General features: G+C 40.5%; 1 protein-coding gene across 1 annotated transcript in view; it reads left to right on the top strand.

The window, feature by feature from the left end:
* The window catches only part of DDX11 (DEAD/H-box helicase 11), a 1280855-nt gene that overhangs the window by 732222 nt on the left and 526431 nt on the right, over positions 1–22202 (top strand). The window contains exon 15 of the mRNA XM_044087617.1: positions 2850–2888. Within this exon, the coding sequence (XP_043943552.1) occupies positions 2850–2888 (39 nt within the window). The remainder of the gene's footprint in view (positions 1–2849; positions 2889–22202) is intronic.

Below are 22202 nucleotides of genomic sequence, written 5' to 3'. Positions count from 1 at the left end.
GAAACACTTGATGTCCTTACAGGATCATTTGCATTTGTCCAATGGGTCTCTATTACACGAGGTTTAAGGTATCAACACAGTGAAAACGCTACGTTGGCCAGGTTTTTTATGTAGTTTTTACTAATTGGTTTGTCTGTGTGACATTTTTACTCTTCTCTTTGGATGTTAATTGGGAGATTTTGCAGACACCTTAATGGTTAGAGACATCAGCTGGGTTTAAAGATCCTGTGTTTCTAAATTATAACCAAACTATCCACTTATGCTGTACTGACAAGGTCATAAGATCAAAACATGCATAACCAAAGCTAGATGCATTTGGCTTTATTGCCCTGAATGTGCCCATAAAGACTTAAAAAGAAAAAGTAAAAAGTCATGGGCATTCAGAAGCCATATAGCTGAAACACTTAATGTCCTTAAGGGGTCATTTGCATATATCCCATGGGCCTCAATTACAGGATGTTTAAGGTATCACACAATGAAAACTAGCTTGGCTAGGTTTTTCTTGTGGTTCAGAAGTGTTCAACTCACAGGTTGCATACAAGCTATAAAAAGCTAACTGTTTGCCAGTGACCACTCATTCAGCTGTTCTAGTTTTCACTGTTATCTTACAACTTTTCAATGAAAATCACTCTCCCATTCTAAAAAAAACTCAGAAGATAATTACCACGTCTTTTTTTAGCACCCTTTTTTGTACATACGGAATATGAATGGCTGTCAGAGTGGTGTCCTAGTCTATTGCCTTCTGCCAGATCCGCAGCACTTCTCTCATGCATGTTCCTGTACCACTTGCAAGGCCTGATATTCTGGAGTGAAGCAGGAATGCCTCTGGTATCAACAATCATTCCAGAGCTTTTAAAAGCAGAGATCTGTCCAGCTCAATCTGGATTACATGAGTCACACTTTACCCGAACAAAGTGAATATGCTGTCTGATTCTCTCCATCACAACTCGAAACATGTATTGGAGAACAACATCTGGGGCAACATGCATTATCTACTGTGTATAAAGAAAATTAGGAAAACCAAGTTGTTTCATCTTTTGTTAATGGCAGATAGGGTGATGCAGTTGATAAAACAGACAGTGTTTGTTCTTTGAGGGGGTGCCACACTTGTCAACACACTGTGATTGATACTGTTATGTGTGACTTTTGGGTCTTGCCCTGGAAGATTGAGATTGCTGCTGTAACCTGTGGCTTTCTCTTTTCCTGAGATGCATCAAACTCAGGGTGATATGCATATATAATACATATACATATGTGTGTGCATGTGTGTATAAATAGGTGGGGACTTGGTGGGTGCAGCCTTCCCTATTGGGTGAGCAGGAGACATGAACAATTTTGTTTTACTAACTTTTTAACTTTAAATGCTGTTTACATTTAATTGCTATCACTCCTTTGTGATTGCAGTTATGTTTATCAATCACAAATGTCTTATCATGAAGTCTTTGCTGAGTCTTTGTACTTCTAAGTGTTATTTTCTGCTTGGAACAAAACTTGTAGGACCTGGTCAAAACCATTTCCACCAGAGCGGTTGCAAGTTGGAGACATGCTTTAGGAGAAGCTGTATTTATGATATCTGTGCTGATATAAGGAGGATGACTGCAAATGCTTCATCCAGGTATTACAGCCCAGATCTTTAGTGGGCACAGTGGGGTTTGAAGAGCAAGTCCTAAATGGCTGCTTCTGTTAAGTAGCAATTCCTCCACCTGCACTTTGGGTCAGTAGTTGTGTTGTTTTCCTACAGTGAGATGCCTTGATGGCCCACAGCCAGACATTGGATAGCTACATATATTCACCTCCATATCCTTAATAAGGTAGATTATCAAAGCAATGATCATATAATCCCATCTTTACATTAGTTGATCTTTTAAAGAGCCTTCAGTTACAATTCTGAAACCTGCAATAGCTAGTGATAACTAAGGGAGAACAGCACATGCTAAGAATCTCTGTTCTCATTTAAATGTGGTTGGCTTGCACTGTCTACTACTGCTACTTGTATATACTGTTTGCAGGATCACCACCCCTAAGATAAAAGGGAATACTCCCAACACCCAGCAGTCTTGGGCTTCAGTCTCACTATTCCAGGACTCTGACGTAAAAGTCTCAGAATATAAAACAGTTACCCTGTTAGGGTTTTGTTCAACACATGGGAAGTATCCTCACTGTCTTACTTTCTCCGATGTTTTGTATGTAAGAACTAAGGAAGGAAGTTACCATTCCTTTGTTTTACAGGTATTCCTCCTATCCAGTAAGGATGATCCACTGACAAAGGGATAAAAGGACTTTGTCAGCAGCTATCACACTTTTGAATGTCTCTGGAGGTTACGTGTTCAGTGAATTACCTTGTTAATGTATGAGGCTTGATGATGAAAAGTTAAAGTAGGTGCTATATTACTTCCTTTCTGTTGGTCTCCTCATCTTCTAAGCAAATATACAGGGATGCAAATTGCTGTAAATAGTCATCAATAAATCTACTTATCACTGCACATTGTTGTAATTGCTCTGTCACAACATCTGTGCCTTTGTTCATTTGTTTACTACTGAGAGGTTAGCACAGCAAAACTATATTGCTTCTCTGAGTTAATCTGCTTATAGATGAAGTTAGTGGTACTTTCAGCTTGACATTTCACTTCAAGGTTACAGAATGCATCATTCTATATCATTTCTTTTCTGTATCATAACGTCTCTTCTATGCCGAACTGCTTATTGATTTAAGTGCATACTTAATAGATTTTTTTTCTGCTGTGTTTTGTGTTCTTTTGCCTAATTTAAAGTAGTGCACGTAGGACTGATGCCCCTAAAGATTCTTCTTTTTACATGCCTTTTTATACTTTTTTTTCCTTTGCCTGCAGGTCCAGCGGTACTGTGAGAAGAGTATGATCAGCAGAAAGGTAGGTAAGCGATCTGAACTTATAAGGCACAGTTGATTAGTTTTAACTTGCTGACAACAGCACCTCCTGCGGTGATTTTTAAATGGCTTCATGAAGAACTTGCAGGGCTCCCCAGGCATGTCCTGTAAAAGATGTTGAGTTATTAAACAAATCTGCAATCTTGTAACTAAAGCACTGATTTAAAAACTGTCTATCCTGCAGCTTTTCTGGGACAGCTATTTTGACCACAGCACTGAATTTCTTTTTAAAATGCTTGTGTGTGCCTGCTTTCAGGAACTGTATTAAGTGAAGTGAGTTAGAAAGACACTGAAGCTGTAAAAAATTATAATTATCTAGCATAGCACTTGTTATATGTATGGAGTTTTTAGGTAATCTTGCAACTTACTCTCTACACATTTGTCCCAAAGGGGATTATTTATTGTTGAACCTACTGAGCAGGCATTTGATGGAAAAACGTACACCCTTCCATTGTGAATTATGTGCAGCAGTAGAAGAAAATATTTCATCCACATTGGAGTATTACCTGTGGGTGGCATATGGGTATCTAGTAATCCAAGGACTCTTCACCAGCTTCAGGCATCTGCACATGTCATAGTAAATGTGATGTGAATGATGTCTCTTTAGGTAGTCTATTTTCCAGTATGTAGACTTTTCAACAATAGATTTGAGCATGTATGATTGTCATTTCAGTGGTGAATGTAAAATAACAGACTGAATAACCTAATTTTTCAGATCTAAGTTTGATTTCCACCATCTCCTCTGAAATATTTTGTGATTCTGAGAGATGGGCATACTCCAGTGCTACTTTCTTACAGCTGAAAGCAAATGCTTGTGAAGTATTTATAGGTTCATAGGTAGGTACTGGGCTATTGGCCCTAGGGCCTATATAAGTCTAGCCAAATAAGTACCCTGGCTTTTGCCACCCAAGTAAATTATTTTCATGTGCCCCTTATGAAATACAATTTAACTAAAATGTATGGAAGAATAAAGGAATCCTTCTAATCAGGGTTACCTTGCAAGGATAATAGGACCATGCACTTATTTCTTTTCTCCATTGCCAAACTGGTATTGTTTTATTTTATATAAAGTGGAATTTATACCATACTCAAGTTAAATGTAATTGTCTAAGCTTTAGAATGTTTTGTTTATATTTTACATAAAATAATTTAAAGTTTTAATTTTTAGTTTCATAAAGCATAAAAAAGCAGAATGCCACCTATAATTCTCTCTATATTCTGTACAAAGTTGTGATCTGTTTCTCTGGTGTATTGGTCTTCCTTAGGAAATGGGCAGAATATTAATAAAATAATACAGTTGGAGAACAGACATCCTCCAGTGCGGAATAAATGTACGAGGAGAGCCCAGCAACATGACCAAAGGATTGGAAATCGGAAACTCGCCTTGGGTCTGTCCTCCATGTCTCTGATAGACAGAGGCAGACAGTAATGCCCAAACTAACATACCCCCCCCCCCACACACACACACACACACACACACACACACACACACACACACACACACACACACACACACACACACACACATAACCTTTAGAAACTTCATAACTAACATATCCGCTCCTAATAAATACCTATGATACATTGGGACACAGTCCAGTTGGGTTGTTTGGCTAGGCTTATAAAGGCCTAGTATATATGTCCTCTGCTTCATGGTAGCATATTAAGCTGCTGTGAAGCATTGCTAGAAAAACGAAATTACCTCCATCTTGCTTTTCACAACCTAAATGTGGATTTTTAATGAGCATCAGCTAAAGAAGCAAATAAACAGAAATGCAAAATATATATATATATATATATATATATATATATATAAGTAATTTCAGCAGTAGCTACAAAGCTTTCATTTTTTTCCCGTTCCCCTTAGCGTGCAGGCCTGAGGGCTATTCCCCCTTCCCTTTTTGACTGTTGTGAGTGGTGTGAGCTGCAGACAATCCAGAATGTATAGAGTTTCTCAATTTAATACTTGAGACAAAAACTGGTCCCCATCTCTTCAGTGCAAAGGAGGCTGCAGAAGCCTTGTAGTTATGTTAGTCTTTCTGGGTGGGCCCATCCTTGGTGGACATCATAAGAAATGCCACCAAGGTAGCATGGGACAACACAGACGCTGTAGCTCCAGTACTCAAAAAGGCAAACATAATCTTTCACCTACCAAAGGATTGGATGCGCTTATTTGAGGGGTCGTTTGTCAATGGTCCCTTTGACGGTGCGTCACTGTTTGGCCCCAAAGTTAGAGAGACTTTAGCCAGGTTTGAAAAGGATGGAAAGACCCTGTCAGCCATGAGCATACATTTTTCCACTCCTCAACAATCCTTTTCCAGGAATCAGCGATGTACTGTGAAAGTGTGGTTCAGAAAGTCCCAGGGCCCCTTCCAGGACACACATGGTGGATGTTCACCTAGGGGTAGAGGGGGACTCAACGATAGACACCACCCTCATGGCAGAGGAGGCCTGCAAAACAGAGGATCCAGAGATTCCTTCTCTGATAGGTCCTTCCAGCGCTCCTGAATGGAGGCCCGATTATCTGACTATCCACCTCTGGAGGCAATCGGGGGTCAATTATCCCTGCACCAGAGAGCCAGGCTAGAATTAACAACAGATACCTGGATGCAGAGGATTATATCCAGAGGCTATGTAATGCAATTTTCCCAATCTCCTCCAGTATCAAGAAGATTCCCCAATGTTTCACCCAGTCAGCAGGAACAAGCAGCGATCAAATTCAAAAGCTGCTAGTCAAAAGAGTCATTCAGGAAGTCCCATCACACCAAGTAGAATCTGGAACTTACTCAAAATTCTTTTTAGTGCCAAAGAAAACCAGGGACTGGAGACCACTATTGGATCTCACCAGCCTAAACAAATCAGTATGGAAACCAAGTTTCAGATGGTCACCGTTCAGTCCATACTCCCGTTCTTGGAAAAAAATGATTGGATGTGCTCAGTAGACCTTCTGGACATGTACTATCACATAAAAATGAACAGGCACTCCAGAAAGTACTTACGCTTCCGGTTGGGAGCTAGTCATTACTAATTCAGAGTTTTGCCCTTCAGTCTCACCACAGACCCTAGGATAATCACCAAATGCATGGAAGTAGTAGTAGCTCACTTGAGACTGCAAGGATACCGAGTGTTTCTGCATCTCGATGACTGGCTCATTACTGCCCCAACCAGGCAGCAAGTAATGCAAGCAAGAGATCACTTTCTCTGCACATGTGCTTGTCTAGGAATCACCATAAATTACAAAAAGTCTCTGTTAGACCTAACTCAATACTTGGACAATAGGAGCACGTTTCAACACAAAGACAATGACTGCTTCAATCCCCCTTCCCAGAGTCCAGACCTTAAGACCAAAGTAAGGAAAATAATCTGCAGCACCGACATTTCTGCCCACTTGGTCCTTCAAGCTCTAGGATCTATGGCAGCAGCAATAACGCTAGTTCCTCTAGTCAGATTCCACATAAGGATTCTGCAGTGAATGCTCGCTACTCAATGGTCATTTCTTCATCATCCCATGTCAACCAGAATTCTCATCACCCAGACTTGCAAGAGAGATCTCAACTGGAGGATCGAGTCAGACCAGGTTCTACAAGGCCATCCTTTCACCCTTCCCAACCCAAGGCCATAGTGACCTCGAACGCTTCTCAGCTGGGGTTGGGGGGCATTACCTGGGAAGGACTGTTCAAGGCACTTGATCCCCTGTGGAAGCTAATCTGCATATCAACATCCTAAAGATGAAAGCTGTGCTTCTTGTGTTGCAAGCCTTTCAAACAAGTCTCCCCTAGTAATGAATGTGATCCAAATGGACAACATGTCAGTGATGTCGTACATCAACAAACAGGGAGGAGCCAGATCTTCCCCTTGTGTTGAGAAGTGCTAAGAACTGCTTTCTAGTTGCAGTGCACATTCCAGGGACTGCCCACATTCTTCTGCCTCATGAGTGATCCCTCAACCCAAAAGTGATGGACACGATTTTCCTTCAGTGGGGCTAACTTTACTGCAATCTCTTTGCCTCCCCCCAAACAACAAATGCAGCAGCTACTTTGCCCTCATCTCCCACAGAGGGAGTCACTGAGGGATGCTGTCATTCATAATTGGCCCCCAGATCTCCTTTATGCCTTTCTTCCAATTCCCCTGATCACCAAATCTCTACAGAAGGCCTGTCATGTTGAAGAGCAAAGTAATCCTCATTGCACCCTATTGGCCTTAACAGATTTGGTTCCCCTTCCTTTGGCCTCACCTGATTCATTGGCCCTGGATTCTGGATCCAGTTCCAGACCTCCTATCTCACCTGACAGGAGTGGCCCTTCCAAACTCGTCCATTCTCAGGCTGACTGCCTGGCTTCTCCAGTTTCAATAATAGCTAGACAATCTATGCTCTCTTCCCTGGTCCGACAGATCCTCTTATCTTCCCATAAGCCATCCACTTGAAAGTTGTATTCTAGTAAGTGGAAAAAATGTTCTTGCTGGGCCTATCAGTCTGACTTAGACCCTTCTTCAGCTCCTTTACATGCTATTCTGGAATTCTTAACAATGATCTTCAAGGAAGGACCAGCTCCTCTAAAGTCAGAGTCCAACTAGCAGCCATTTCAGATTTTCATATGGGTTTTGACTGGTTGACTGAATCCCTGTTGCTTCACATAGACTATGCAAAACTTTCTTGAGAGGTACTCTCCTTCTAAGACCCCCTTTCAGAGATCCAACTCCCTGATGGGATCTATATTTGGTACTGCAACAACTTAATCAATCCCCCTTTGAACCTGCTGCAAAATGTGATCTTAAGTATATTTCTTGGAAGACCATTTTTCTATTTGCCATTACTTCCACTAGGAGAATTTCAGACATTCAGGCCTTGTCTTCAAATCACCTTACTTGATTTTTCACATTAACAGAGTCAGGTTATGAGCCAGTCCTTCCTTTCTTCCAAAGGTAATCTCTGAAACTAATATTAATCAAGTCTATTGACTTTATCAGTTTTCTTTCCTAACTTCGCCAGTAGAGGTGAATACATTCTTCACTTATTAGACGTCCACCTACACAGACCTGAGAGTTTCAGGAAGTCAGATCAGTTATTTGTTTCCTTCTCTATCATTAAAATAGGAAAGCCTGTCACCAAGATAACATTGTCCAAATGGTTGAGTGTATTTCGTTTATAATAAATTAGGCATGGCCTTACCAAAACTATTATGTGCTCATTCAACCAGAGCCATGGCTACATTTTCAGTTTTTCAGTACAGAGCTTCCATGAACGACATTTGTGCAGAAGCAACTTGGGCTTCTCCCAACATTTTTGTGACTCATTACAAGTTGGACCTAATCTCAAGACATAGGGTTACATTTGGTTCAGTGGTGCTCAGGAGTATTCTTCCTTGAGTCCACAGAGGATTTTAGTTAGCTGGAGACTCTATCCCAAAGATTAAGGATAGGATGAAAATTGAGTACATCGGACAAAGACGTTATGTACTCACGATAACGTTCCATCTGTGTTGTCCATTTTCATTCTTCCTCAGCACCCCTCCCATCAACTCCTTGCCCTAGGTCTCATGAAAGAGCTAGTGTTCCTTCTAAATTGGCCACTTCTTAGCCGTACAGCGCCAGATATGGTCTCATATGCTTATTTCTGTGTACTCCTTTCTTTCGTCATTCTCTCTAGCAAACAAGATCTGGTATGTTGAGGGAGGTGCATTGTGGATAAGGCAGTTGCTCAGAGCTTTTATGATCGCCACAAGCTTTCAAAGAGCCTAGTCGGATCTGAGGATCAGATCAGAACCCAGAAGTTGAGGAATAATGAAAATGGCAACACAGATGGAACATTATGGTGAGTACATAACTTTTTTCCTGTCATCCAGCTGTCCAGTGGTCCACTGTTTGATTCCTTCAGCCTCCATTGATTAACTACCACTTAACCAGATAGTGCTCCAAGGCTTGCTCTGAAAAACTCCATGGAGATTAGTGTTCTGTCCCAGTAAACAAGTATAAATTAATAAAACACCTAGCAGAACATTTTAACAAAGGCTGTAGCTACTCATCTATAAAAATGCATTTAGCAGTACTCTTAAATTTTTATGAGGGCATGCAGGCCACACCCCTCACCTTTCTAATGATTAGTAAAGTCAGTTCTTGAGGTGCATCTTTAAAGCTCCCAGTCTGCATCCAACTTCCACTGTGGAACGTTTGTTTTAGAAAACGTCACCTAGACACCTTTCCAGTCAGCAATGAAGACTGACCTTAAATGACTGTCTTGGAAGACATTTTCTTAGTAGCCATTTCTTCAGTAAGAAGGATTTCTGAGTTACACGTGTTGCAATTCTCCCATCTGGTCTTAAACAAAAAGGGTATTCCTCCAAAGCAGCTCCTCTTTCATGCCAAAGACAGCCACAAAGGCAAACTTTATCCAGTCCATTAACATTCAGTTCTTTCCCTGCTATGTCATCAAAGGAAAATACCTTCTGCGGTACATGGATGTCACAAACAATACAGTTATACCTTAACAGAACACAGTTATTCAGGCATTGAGATCAGTTGCTGAAAGGGCATCAGGCATCTAGAGTTATTCTGTCAACCTGGCTTTCTTGTACAGTGTTCCAGTGGAAGATATTTGAGCACTGGCTAATGGGTCAGCCTTCACCATTTTCATCAAACATTGCAAATGCAACTTCACTTTCAAAGCATGGTCATCCTTTTGATGTACCACTTTCAAAGGAATATTCTTATGACAGAGACCGACCAATCAGAACTGCTAGGGAAAACGCCCTACATTTTGCTAAAGATAAAGCACTTAAGAGATTTGAAAGTATATATTTATCAAACTCTAAGAAGTGCATCCCTCCTCAGTGACACATTTACACCTAACCATCCCTTTCCTCAGACCTGAGATAGGCAAACCAGCGTACTTTAAATGGCTGGTTTGCTTTTCTCTTTTTTTCTAAGGGTTACCTTTTTCTGTAGTAAAGCATATCTGTGCATGCCACAAAGAACTGGAAATCTGCGAGAGGAGAAACATGATCAGATAGGGGTGTGGGCATGGCAACCCCAAAGCTATGAGTCCATAGCAGTCCTGATGCCTAGAAATTATATTCTTACATTACTGAAGATGGACATTTGTCTTATACAGCTAGCATTCTTTTTCCTGGTAATCTTTGTTCTAATATTCTAACCAGGTGTAAATAGGTCTTCATATTGCAGTGGGCTTTGCAACAGATGCATATGTAACTGTTGAGCAGGTATTTGAATTCATGACTAACATATTTCCTGCAGTCTGCCACTAAGGGACTGATTCTTGGTGTACATTGATAAGTCCAGATACAAGAAGATACTGACCAAAACTGTTTCAGTGTTTGTCTTGCTTTAACACTACACTGTAGTCATATGAGTCTAGACTGCCATTTAAATTGTTTGTACAACTCTTGGTGTCTTCTGTCAAAAATGAGTCTGTCTGTGTTTTAGGCAAGGAGAAGATAGGGATGTGTCCCACTCTAAATATCAGACTCTTTAATGAACTTGTACATTTCAGGATGCTTTCTGTCTTTTCTTGCATTTTTGTCTCCGTTTTGGTTGACCTGCACATAAATGCAGAATGCAGATCCAGATGTATCTACCATAATCTGAGTACTTATACTGCTGTTGTATGAGTTGTCTGTGATTTTCAGAGTTATAAAATGCTGCTGAATTCTTCTAGTACAGGTATCTTACGCGAGAAGCTTTTCCTGATGATAATCATTTTTCTTTTTCTTCAGTTGTCTTCCTTGTGTGCTCTATTGCTGAGGACTCTAACCCACTGCAAGTGACCAAGTAGAACAGAGAAGTGCATTGCAGAACTCACTGCAACAACTGATCTTCGGTGGTGTCTCCTGGTAGTATATCTGTGGCTTTCTCACTCATATAAGCCCTTGCTTGTTTCCTTGAAGTCTTGCAATATTTTTAGATCTAATGGTAAGGGCCATCCTTAAGGCTAGTTAGTTCTTCTGCACCATTCAGTATCTGGCCTTGTTCAGCAAAATTCCATTTTTCGGAAAGGCTATGAACCCAGCAGACACATACTGTGACGTAAAATGCCAGCTGCCTGAGTGAACTGATCCCTCAAATTTTCCAGTTCCTTTTTGCTTCAAACACAATTTGGACACAAGTCCTTACTGTCAATGGTAAAGCCCCATGTTTGTATGCCTGAGTATCATAACATGTCTTTTTGGTTGTAAAACTATCAGCTCAGACCCAAACCAGTATCTTCTGTAGTGTACCAGGAAAAAATTGTGACACTGACAGACACCCCAACTGCTGAAGGATCAGCTGGTTGCTTGACTTCCAAGGAGGAAAATACTGTTGTTCCACTGAACATGGCAACATTTAAGAGCTCTTAGCCTGTCATAACAAGAATCCTCCTAATAGTCCCAGACATAAGTTGCAGCATTGCCCTAAGTAAAGCAGTTGGAGACTAGACCCAGTCTTGAATCTTCTGGAGCTAAGTGTATTTGACTGTGTCACAGACCCTGCTGATTGTGAGCTAGTCCTTGCTGAACAAGAGATCAGGCCCTTGGTGACTGGAGAGATGTGCCCTTGACTTCAACCCTTCAGAGGTATTCAGAGTTTCTTTTGCAGTACTGTTTTTAAATGACCAGCTGGAAATCATGAACAACCGGCTTGATGTTGAAGATTGGTTACTTTGGTCATATGGTCATGTAGTGAGGGCGCTTGGAATCAGTGACTCTCCTTATAGGATCAACTGTTCAGACTTAGGTGAGCCAGCAGGCTCCAGTCGAGAATGGTCCATCTGGCCTTCCCCACCAGAGCTTGTGTTTCAAGTCCTGGATATCCAGAGTATATTTGACTGCTGGGAGCTAGAGTTGCTGCTGTGGGAGTGTACCATTACAGAGCATGGTCTGAAGCTTGCCTCAGGTCCAGGGCAGCCTCCTCCCCACCTCATGCAGTTGGTGCATTTTGTCATTAATTTCCAATCCTCTGACATCTGGTACAAGTCCATGCACAGGCCTCTTCAAAAACCCACACCTACAGTAGCAGTGAGCATGCTACTCCTGTACCCTGAGGGTTCTGTAAGGATTTTTGATGATTTAGAAACCACTGTCTCTCTAAGGCATCTTCCTTTGGAGAGGTATTCAGCCCTTTGAGGAATAGCTTAAGCTGGCCTTGCACCCCATTCCCATGCCCCAAAAATTTCCTGTCAGTTGCTAGGGAAGAAGACTAAGGAATCTTGGATTATCCCACCATTGGAGCCAGACATTAAGAATGCCATAAGAGCAGTTTGGAGGCCCCGTGTCTTTCTCCTGTTGGTTCACAAGAACATTTGGAAGCTCTTCTGCACTTATTAACACCAGACTATAGAATTTTTGAAATTTGCATACAATGTTACCAGTGTCAGCGTTACCTGTTTGGATGTGCTTGTTTACAAAAATGAAGATCACTTTTCATCTACTTTGCATTTTCAGAGTTTTCACCCTTTTAAGTTGAAAAAAAAAAGATTAGAAAAAGGACAATTTATGTTTGTCTAGCTAATATGGTATCAGATGATAATTTTTGACTCTAAGTGAAAAATTTTATCTGACATATTTTGAGCGAGGTTTATCCCAGGAAATTGATATTAGAAATTAGTAAAGAAATTCATGGGAGGAGAAAGACTTGTTCTCCAACGTTCTTGGGGAGTTCGTTGTCAGTGTATAAACAGCAACAACAAAACAAAGTCTCTTCGCTGATAGGAAATTTGAGATAGCATTAGTTTTACAATATGGGCAGTAATATTGTTAAATTATCACTAAAATTGGATTATTTTTAAAGCTAATGATTCCCTTCATTTCAGAAATGAATTCTGGTTATAAAGAAAGCAGTTTTATTGTCAAAACAGGAATACACAAGTATGGCCATTATGAATAATGCCCATATATTTTTAATGGGGACAAGTATTCACTGAAAACCGATAGGAGACTAGTTTGATAACCACACATGGTAACAACCATAGTAAAGGACTGCTTTACTTGGCAGTTTGTGCCAGGTGCGAATCTTTTTATGCTGGAAAAACAGAATGGGCACTAAGAGTTTACGAACTTTGCTATGATATTGTGAAGTGGAATTCCAAGAACGCATTATACAAGCACTCCATGGTATGCAGTGGTTTTGATAAGTTTGTATTTCTTATTTTGTGAATACTAAAGCCCTATCCTAGGGCTGGCACTTGGGAAAACAAAAGTTGAATATAGAGAGTTACTGTGGCAGGGCAGACAAAATGTTTCCTATCCACCTGCTTTGAATGAAAAGTTTTCACTAGTCTCTGTGTTAAACATACAGGCAGTGAAATTATAAGTTTGCATATTTATCAGATTCAGATTAGCCTAACTGGTTTTATATATACCATGATTTTTTAATAATAATAATAATATTTTACTGTTTGTTTTATCATGGCATGAAATGCTAAGTTTTAACTTTGTTTTTTTGTTATTTTTTGCCTTATTTTATTCATGACTTCACAAGTCTGGGTAACTGAATTTTGAGTGGTTGCACTACCATTTTGATGTGTTTTAGAGTTGTCCCTTTAAGAAGTTAATCATTAATTTGAGTGGTTATATAAGGTGATTTGTATTTTCTACAATTGTTCTTATGAAGTCCTGCAACACATGAACAGGATGAAAGTGCTTAACTTTGTGTATTTTCTTTGTATTAAATAGTTTTAAAAGTCTTTATACATTGATGTGGCTTCCTTCCTCCTGGAGGTTATTTTCTATTGTGTAGTTTATTTGGTTACAAATTGGCGGAAGTCCACTCTGATTCCTGTTCAGAGGAAATCCGTAATCTGGTCATGATAAATACTCTCCAGTGTTACTTATTCCAGCTGTTACATCGGGAAAACTGAGAGGGTTCTTAGAAGAAGAATATATGAACACTTGTATGCTATAAGAACTGCCAATGTTAACAACGCTTTGTATAAACACACATTAATTTTCCCCTCATTTACTGCATATAGATTTGGGATTTTAGAAATGGTGGAGAAAAATGCCAGAGGGGGTAATTGGCATAATAAAATTGAGGAATGTGAACTGCGATGACAGTTGCGTTTAAATGCATGTGAATCACCTGGGATTAATGAATTAGCTTCTATAAAGCCCATTTAGTTGCCAGAGCGGAAGTCTTATGAGATAACATCACATTCTTAAAATTTTGCAAGTATGTAATTTGAATTGTATATTAGTGTAATTTCACTTTAAAAATTAATTATTTGCTTAATTATAAAGGTGCTTAATGAACTGGACTATGTATTTGATAAAGTCTGCATGTCGGCAGATGAAAGCGCTTATACTTGGAGTATACTTTGGTAATAAAGACTGTTGTTTTTATCAACTGGTTTTGACATTCTTTCAGAGGGAATACAGCTCCATTCAGTGGATTTTTGTTTTTTGGTTGAGTTATTCCAGCTGTTGGAAAGAGCGTCCAGAGCCCACGGTGTTGACCTTTTGGATAAGGATGCAGCACAGGGTCTAGGATCAGGTTCTGCTACGTTTTTTTGAGAGTGACACAAGTCGTAATCTTCATTGTGTTTACACTTGTGAAAGTGGGTGCTAAGTGAACTGTATGGTGTCATGTCAATGGCTACTGAGCTGCTGTCTACTCATTGATCCATTGTAGTTGAGAACCTTTTTGCCAGGCCATGGAAAAATTGGTCATTCCCAATCATTCTGCTGGGGAGTCTTCCATTTTGGCAGCCAAGCCTGTCACATATCTTGACAGCAGATATGCTTGCAGGCGGTGCTCTCATGGAGAGCAGGGAATGTGGTTTTCCTGAATAGAGGTCTTCAGATCAACCATTTGGAGTTTGGAGTAGTATTCCTAGTACAGTTGCTTCCAGGACCTGCATTTCTTTATTCAGACAGGCAGTCTGCTGTGTGGTATCAGAGCAAGAGTTGGGGCATAAGATAATACCTTTGTGAAAAGAAGCGATGCTTGTCTGGTACTGGGCCATCGACAAGGACATAATTTCAGCAGTTCATATTCCTAAAGAGTTGAATGAACTAAAGGTGCTTCCTCTCAGAAATGAGATCCAATACAGCAAGTTACAACTCTTTTAATAAAAATATAATGATTACAACAAAAATAAATTATAAAACTTCCCATTTTTAGTGGCGCTTTATACCTCCCCTCACAACCTTGACATGTATAACTGTAGCTCAGAAAAGGGAGAATACTTTGAGATGCTATAATGTTGGATGTAGCATATAATCCACCCATTAATTCTTAAAGTTCTGCTTTTCTAATGTGTCACTTGAATTTGAACAGGGAGCCATCTGGATCTCTCCTGAAACAAGTTTCCAGTTCCTTCCTAGTTATCCAGATACAGTGGTACAGCTGGGTACTCCAGAGGTAAACCAAGTTTTTTTTTTTTTTTTAATACCTTTCCAACTCTTCCTGCTTACTATCAAGCTTCCCTTTATGGACAGTCTATTCATTCTCCAGGTGGAAAATATAAAATTCCATTATGGATGGAAGCCATCCTAGGGGGGTGGGGTGTTGGAGAGCTCTTTCAAAAAGTAGGCATCATGGTTGTTTATTTCCTTAACATCCTGGCTATGCGGGCATTTTTATTGTGAGTAGCCTAACCCTCCTGTGATGGTGGTGTTCTATTTTAGGCACTTCGATGATTACTATGCAAATGGCCCTAGGTGGCCTTTTTAAGCCTAGCTATATTTTCCCATCTGTAAATGAGTGGATACAGTACACGAGGACAAATAGTTAGGGCTGGCTTTATTTTCCTATTTATACATGACAAGATGCATTTCCAAGGGTCATATAGTTATTTTGAGGTGACAGAGCATTCATCTGCAAACTCTGTCAACCAGAAGCTGTTACATCATCATGGACCTCTGAAAAATAAATATCAAAAAGGAGTTGCCCAAGCACAGAGCCATGATGGACTCCACTGGTGACTGTTCTTCTTTTGAGGACGCTTCCCGTATGCTGACTTCTTGTGTTCTATCACAGGTGGAGTAGGGGTTTACTCCTAGTTTTGTGAGTTTGTTGATGATACCCAAATGAGGAATAGTGTTGAGTAACTTGGCCTGGTCAAGATAGGCACTGTGCACCATTTTGCCCTTGTCTTTGGCTTTGGTGACTCTCTTGAAAAAGTCTTAGTAGGTTGAGCAGACACAAACTGCCTCAGTGAATCCAAATTGTGTTGGATTCAGTGTCTGAAGCTTCCCTATGTTTTTATAATCTGCATGAAAATTATTTTCATGGCTTTTCAAATGAGACTAGTCAGACATATGGGTCAGTAGCTGCCCAGATCAGTAAATGGGTGCAGAAGAATAACTGATCCATGCTTCCATTTGCTGGGCATAAAACCAGTTTGGAGACTATGGTTGAACAGTGGTTCTAGTGGGCTGGATATGTCATGCTTCATATCAGGGGCCCACAGATGCATTTTGTTTGTCTTGGAGAGTGCATGGAAGATTTGTTGGCTAATGATAGCTGGGAGCATTATATATGAGAGTATTTCTTGGGGGTCTATATTACATCACCGAACGCTTAAAAAAGTGAACTCTGATTAATCGACCCTATGTAAACGAAAGCTTACAATATCGAACTGTCAGAACAGCGATTTTTTTCCAAGGGAAAAAAAATTGCTGTTCCAACAAAAAAAAAAAGAAAGAAAACACTTTATAACATTACATTATGTGGGGGGCTTTACACACCCCAACCCCCCTACTTAAATATACCAACTCCGAGACCGCACTACAGTGCCGAAAATGGCAAAGTACCAGGGAAAGAATTCGCTTACATGCCACTTCAATATTTTGCCGTTTCAGTCTTTTATTTTCGAATGCGTCTTCGGTCTTTTAATAGGAACCCTTTCTTGGGGGGGGTTTGAGTGGGTGAAGTGGGGTGAAATTGGAGCTAAATTTATCAGTCTGTAGATTCAGTATATCCTCTTGTTCCATTTAACTGGTACCATTTACAATTAAGTACTTTTGTGGTTGCGGACTTAGCTGTAGGAGGCTTTATGGTTGCCTTTGGCCTATCTTTGCCTCAGATTTGGCTTTGGTGGATTATGAGGGGTTTCTTGCCTTGCTAGTCATTGCCCTTTTTCAGTTTGGTCATGGTGTTCTTCCTTTTGTTGTAGAGTTTGTTGTTACTGGAATTCCACCGAGGTGGTTTATTGTTTGAGATGGTTCTAAGTTTATTCCGAGTGTGTACCACTGCCACAATGCAGTTGCTTACATTATGGTATAGGGCATTTGTATACACTTCCGCATAGGCAGTGGAGTTTGTGCAGTTGGGGGGGGGTGAAATTTTTCCATGGTATCACTCAGTAATAAGAGGTTTGCTTTGGCATATTTCCTAAACATATGAGGGTTAGATGGAGTCATATTTCTAGCTTAATTTTAAGGGAGAATGCTTTATGATCTGATCTGACAAGTGAGGGCATTACACACTGGTGGGTACAAAGCTGCCACATATTTGAGGATCAGATCAAGGATGTTGACACCCTTGGTTGGTGTAAGGACAATCTGGTCCAAAACATTTGTTTTGACAAAGCCCAGGAAACTCTGGGCCTGCATATTGGGAGATGTTTGTTTCCCAGTCTGTAGTGGGGTAGTTTGTCACCCAGGACTATAGTGTTGGGTTCAATGGTGAGTGACTGCAGTAGGCTAAGGTATGCATAATTAATATTCTGGGTCATGGGGGGGTGGATCTGTAGCTTGCAGTAATACAGTAATGGTGAGCTGGACCTGGAGAAGCTCTGATGAGACATACTGCTTTACCATTTATGATGTGTGACTGTTTTCGATGAAGATAGACACCTCCACCTTGTGTCCTTTTCTGTGCAGTAGCTGGTCTAAATATGTGAAATGTACTATAACCTTTCACTGCAATGGTCTCTCCACGGTTTAAATCATGTCTCCATAACTGCACAAACGTCTTCATTTTCCAGGGTGAGAAGAGCTTGCTGAGACTGTAGTTTTCTTTTAAGACACCTGGCATTGAGCAGTAATACCTTCAGGTTTTGATAACCTGTGTCCCATTTGTAAACATCTCTTCAACAGTTAGCCATTTTAACAAATATGGAGTTGCCAACTCTAGAAAAGACATCAGAATAGGACTTTAATGGAAAGGGCGCCCTTGCACCATAGGCACAGGGTTGCCTGATAAGTTACTTATTAGATCCATTTTTATCAGAAAGGAGTTTTCCATCTCAGCAAAGAACTGCACTTCAAATCCCTTCTTGCTGAAAATGAAACCCTTCCGTACAGTCTACGTGTAGGCAGCTTGCCCTCAAAATACAGACCTCTAATCCGGTCTTTTATAAAAGAGGACACTCTTTCTTTGCTTGCAGCATGAAACCCAGAAAAATGTGGCAGTGTGCTATACTAAATATTATTTGATTTTTCCTCATCTCTCTGACCAAGACATTACCTTCGTACCTGGCTATTTCTTATTAGGGTAATCACTTTCATCAGAATAAGGCTCTTCCTTGAACTTATCTGCTAGACATAGCATGAGTCTGTATAAAAATATCTGTAGACCACAATATCGAATGACACAGTATCAAATTTTAAATCTAAATCATCAAACCATCTTGTCAATGAATTGCTAGTAAAACAAAATGGCTCTTTACAGGACAAGCTTCCCAGCACCCCCCCCCCACACACACACACACACACACATGCTGCATATTGTAGATTACCAACTCTGAGATCACTTCACATTAGTGAAATGATAAACTCCTGATCTCAGGTAGTACTGGCATTTCATTGAAAGGGACGGTTCGATGATTTAAATTCAGTATTATGGTCTGTCAGTATTTTGACATAGACCTATTCAGCACATTAAAAAGTTCAGTAAGCACTGTAATACACACTTTGTAAATATGGGGAGGAAGAGGTTTGAAGTAGTACCCAGTACTCAGTAAGCACTGTAATACACACTTTGTAAATATGGGGAGGAAGAGGTTTGAAGTAGTACCCAGTACATCTGGACCTTTGACCTTCTCTTTCTTGAGAGATGTTCTATTTCAGCATAGAAGTCCGTCATAGAGTCGCATCATTCTGATTTGTGACATAAATAATACAAGATTTAATGTCTGAATCCCATTCATGTCAGTGGACCTTTTAACTTCTGGCATAAAAAGAGATTCATATTCCTATTCAAGGAAAAATTGTTTCAAAAACGCGTTTGGTATTATACCAAGCAGCTGCAAGATACATGTGCTCAAGATCTTAATTACATTATTAAACCAAAATCAGGACACCTTACAAGTAATTCCAGTCCCATAAATTCTTTGAGTTACATCTGCGTTTTTAAAAGAAGATTAATTAAAAACATTAAAATGTTTGAAGGGGACAATAAAGGAAGGGAAATGGTTATCCACAAGAAACTTACATTTCTTGCTTGGCAACTGACTGAATAATCTGCATGGTGTTGTGGGCATACCACTAATATGATGTGAGATAGGGGTCAAGTACAATACCAGTCAAGTGGCAAGCCAGGAGTAGGACAGATTAAGATGAATTAGACCGTGGCTTTGGAACTGATTCTAAGGGCATGAAGTGCACCTTACTTCTGGGGAACGATTTGACGTTTTTGCTGGAAGTTAAAATATACCGGCTGGCAATTTAGGTGCTCTTACCTCTACACACAACATTAGTTCTGAAATGAGAGTTTGAGTGGGGTGGTCTCCCTTCTACTATAGAGATGATCCTTGGGAAGTTTCCAAGTAGATGTGGAGATGTAAACAAGCCCCTGACTGAGTACAGTTCAGTTGGTATTTACAGTATTAATAGAGAGGTTCATCTTATTGTGCCTGTGACTTGCAGAAAGGAAAACTCTATTTGTGGTTTGTGTATATGCACCTTAACAGCTCTTCAGAGTGTTCCATCCTAGAAACCATGAATGTGGTGCTCTATAGGGTACCACCAAGGGATTCTGTAATTCTTTTTGGAACTTTCAACTGTTTGTGAGGGAGATAAGGGAAATAAGTGGGAGACGTGATTAAGAGGAAAATCTTGCCTGATCAGAACTCAAGTGGAGAATTGTTTTGGACTTTTACGCTAGTCATGGATTGTTCTGTATGAGCACTGTCTGAAAACACTACTATTCTTAAGTGGACTTGGCACTAGAATACCATGGGACAGAGATAATTCATTTTGACTGTGTTGTAACATCAGACGTAAAGCAGTATGTTATGGAAGCTTGGATCAAAAAGAGGTACTAAGCTGTCAGCTGTTCACTGTTTGGTAATGAGTTGGGTCAGATGGCCAGGACTGTGGCTGGAGTGGCTGGACAGACCTGGGAAACTCAAATTTGTAGTGAGAGCACTCTGCTGAGTGCATCTAGATAATGGTGGGAATACCTAAACAGTGGTCAGTTGCCACTTTCAGAAGAACATTCCCTACAAATATTTTTTGGGGGAGCAGCAAACGTCAGTGGCCAAAAGGTAGTTGATGGTAACCTTACAGCAACGATGGTAGACACTAGCAGTGTGGGAAGCTGTCCTGTTACAGAAAGAGACCACTGCAGTGCTGGAGGGGGTTCTCCTGATTTGAGTGAGCGCTTCCAAGAAACCAGGAAGGCAGCTGCTTAGACTCCAGACATTGGAATGTCCATGTTTAAAATCTGATTAACTTGCATGATTGAGCCTTGAGGAGGGCTAAAGGATTAGGCCACAAAAATGTAGATATGTTTTAGTCACTGTGTTACAGTGGTTGTTTTCACTGTTCCTCACTCCTGCCCTTGTTGGAATGAAAGTGAGAGTCTCCTGAATAGAAAGTCGCCATTAGACTGCTAGTTGGTTGATGTCACAAGTAATCAAATGCTAGGCTTTCAAAAACAGAGCTGAAGCTTCTACAAAGCCAAATATCTAAATGTGAGGATCCTCCTTGATGGGACTTTATTTGGGTAATTCTTTTGTACCATTCAGAATTTAGTATTTTATCTGAGGTTGTCTGCTTCATCTTTCTTCAACCTGTGGGTTATCAGATTTGAATTGGATCCCACACCATCCAGTTTCTTAAGACTTCAAACTCACAAGGCGTCACATCCCTTACCCTTAATCCTCTGCTCATCACCATACTCCTCAGCTCTAGTTTACCACCATTCCTGTCAGCAGCTCAATCCAGCTCCTCTTCGTGTATCCTTTCGGAAAGTTTATTACAGTTCATTTTTTGTTCTATATATTGCTATCTCTTACCTTTAGTGTTAGTGTAGTTAGTGTTTTGATGGATAGATAGATAGATAGATAGGTGGTTGTACTTCAGAATATTATTCTATAGATGGGCTTCCTGCCTTTTGTGGTCTTGTTTGTTGTGTTGTGTGTGATCTCTTAGCTTAGTTAGTGCATTAGTAGTAAGGTTTAGTATAGTAGTAGCAGTAGTAGTAGTAGTAGCGTACTTGTAGTTTTTTAGATTTTTGCCTTAATAGTGTGTTTTTTGTCCATTGTGGAGAAAGGTTTTAAGAAATGCGTTGCCTGCAGGTATAAGTTGCCATCGCAGGATGCACATGATAGATGTATTTATTGTTTCAGAGCATCGCACCTGGACTACACATGTTCTGTTTGTGATAGGTTTGGGTCCAGGGCTGTTAAAGAGTATTGGGCCAAATTGGTCCTAAAGGGCCTACTTCCCTCTGCCCCTTTACCGGCAACAAAGGTCAGGTCAATAAACATCAGTCTTGGGATTCCAGATCGTTCTAGGGGGATCAGAAAAGGTACTTATCTGCTTCCATCCCAGGTCCTTCTTTCTCAGGTTAGCCAGACCCAAAGATCCCACGACTTTCGAGTCCCCTGGCTGCACCAGTGCTGACATCAGCTTCGACTCCTCGGAACCATTTACTCTTGTACCGACCATCAGTAAGGCTCTGTCACTGGCTATGAGCCCTCCCCAGCCCCTTCTTGTTCAAGGGGGCTCCTTTGGGTAGGACAGCTTCCCCTTTTTCTCCATCTACCCTGCCGGAGCTATCACTAGAGCCATCTCCTTCCCCACACCAGTTCCATGTCTCCCCCTGCTCAGATCCTTTTTGAAACAACCCTCCAAGTGCCTTTTGATGGCTTCATCGTGTAGTCATTGAGGTCGGTGGGCAAAAGTTTGTTATCTCCACCCATGCGTCCTATAGTTTCAGGCACTGGGTGGTGTACTGAACCTCTATGTAGAGGGTTATTTACATGGTTTGTTGGCAAACTGCCATACAATATTGAAGGATACAAAGATGTTTTTACAAAGGCTTTATGATAGAATGGAAAGTGTTGATGTTAAGGAGAATTGTGTCCTTGTTACATTAGACATTGAATCCTTATTCACTAGTATACCTAACACCT

The sequence above is a fragment of the Protopterus annectens genome, chromosome 11.part0, assembly GCF_019279795.1.
Source record: "Protopterus annectens isolate FY-2018-M chromosome 11.part0, PAN1.0, whole genome shotgun sequence".
In the NCBI taxonomy this organism is placed as follows: domain Eukaryota; kingdom Metazoa; phylum Chordata; order Ceratodontiformes; family Protopteridae; genus Protopterus; species Protopterus annectens.
This window is presented reverse-complemented; position numbering and strand designations above follow the sequence as displayed.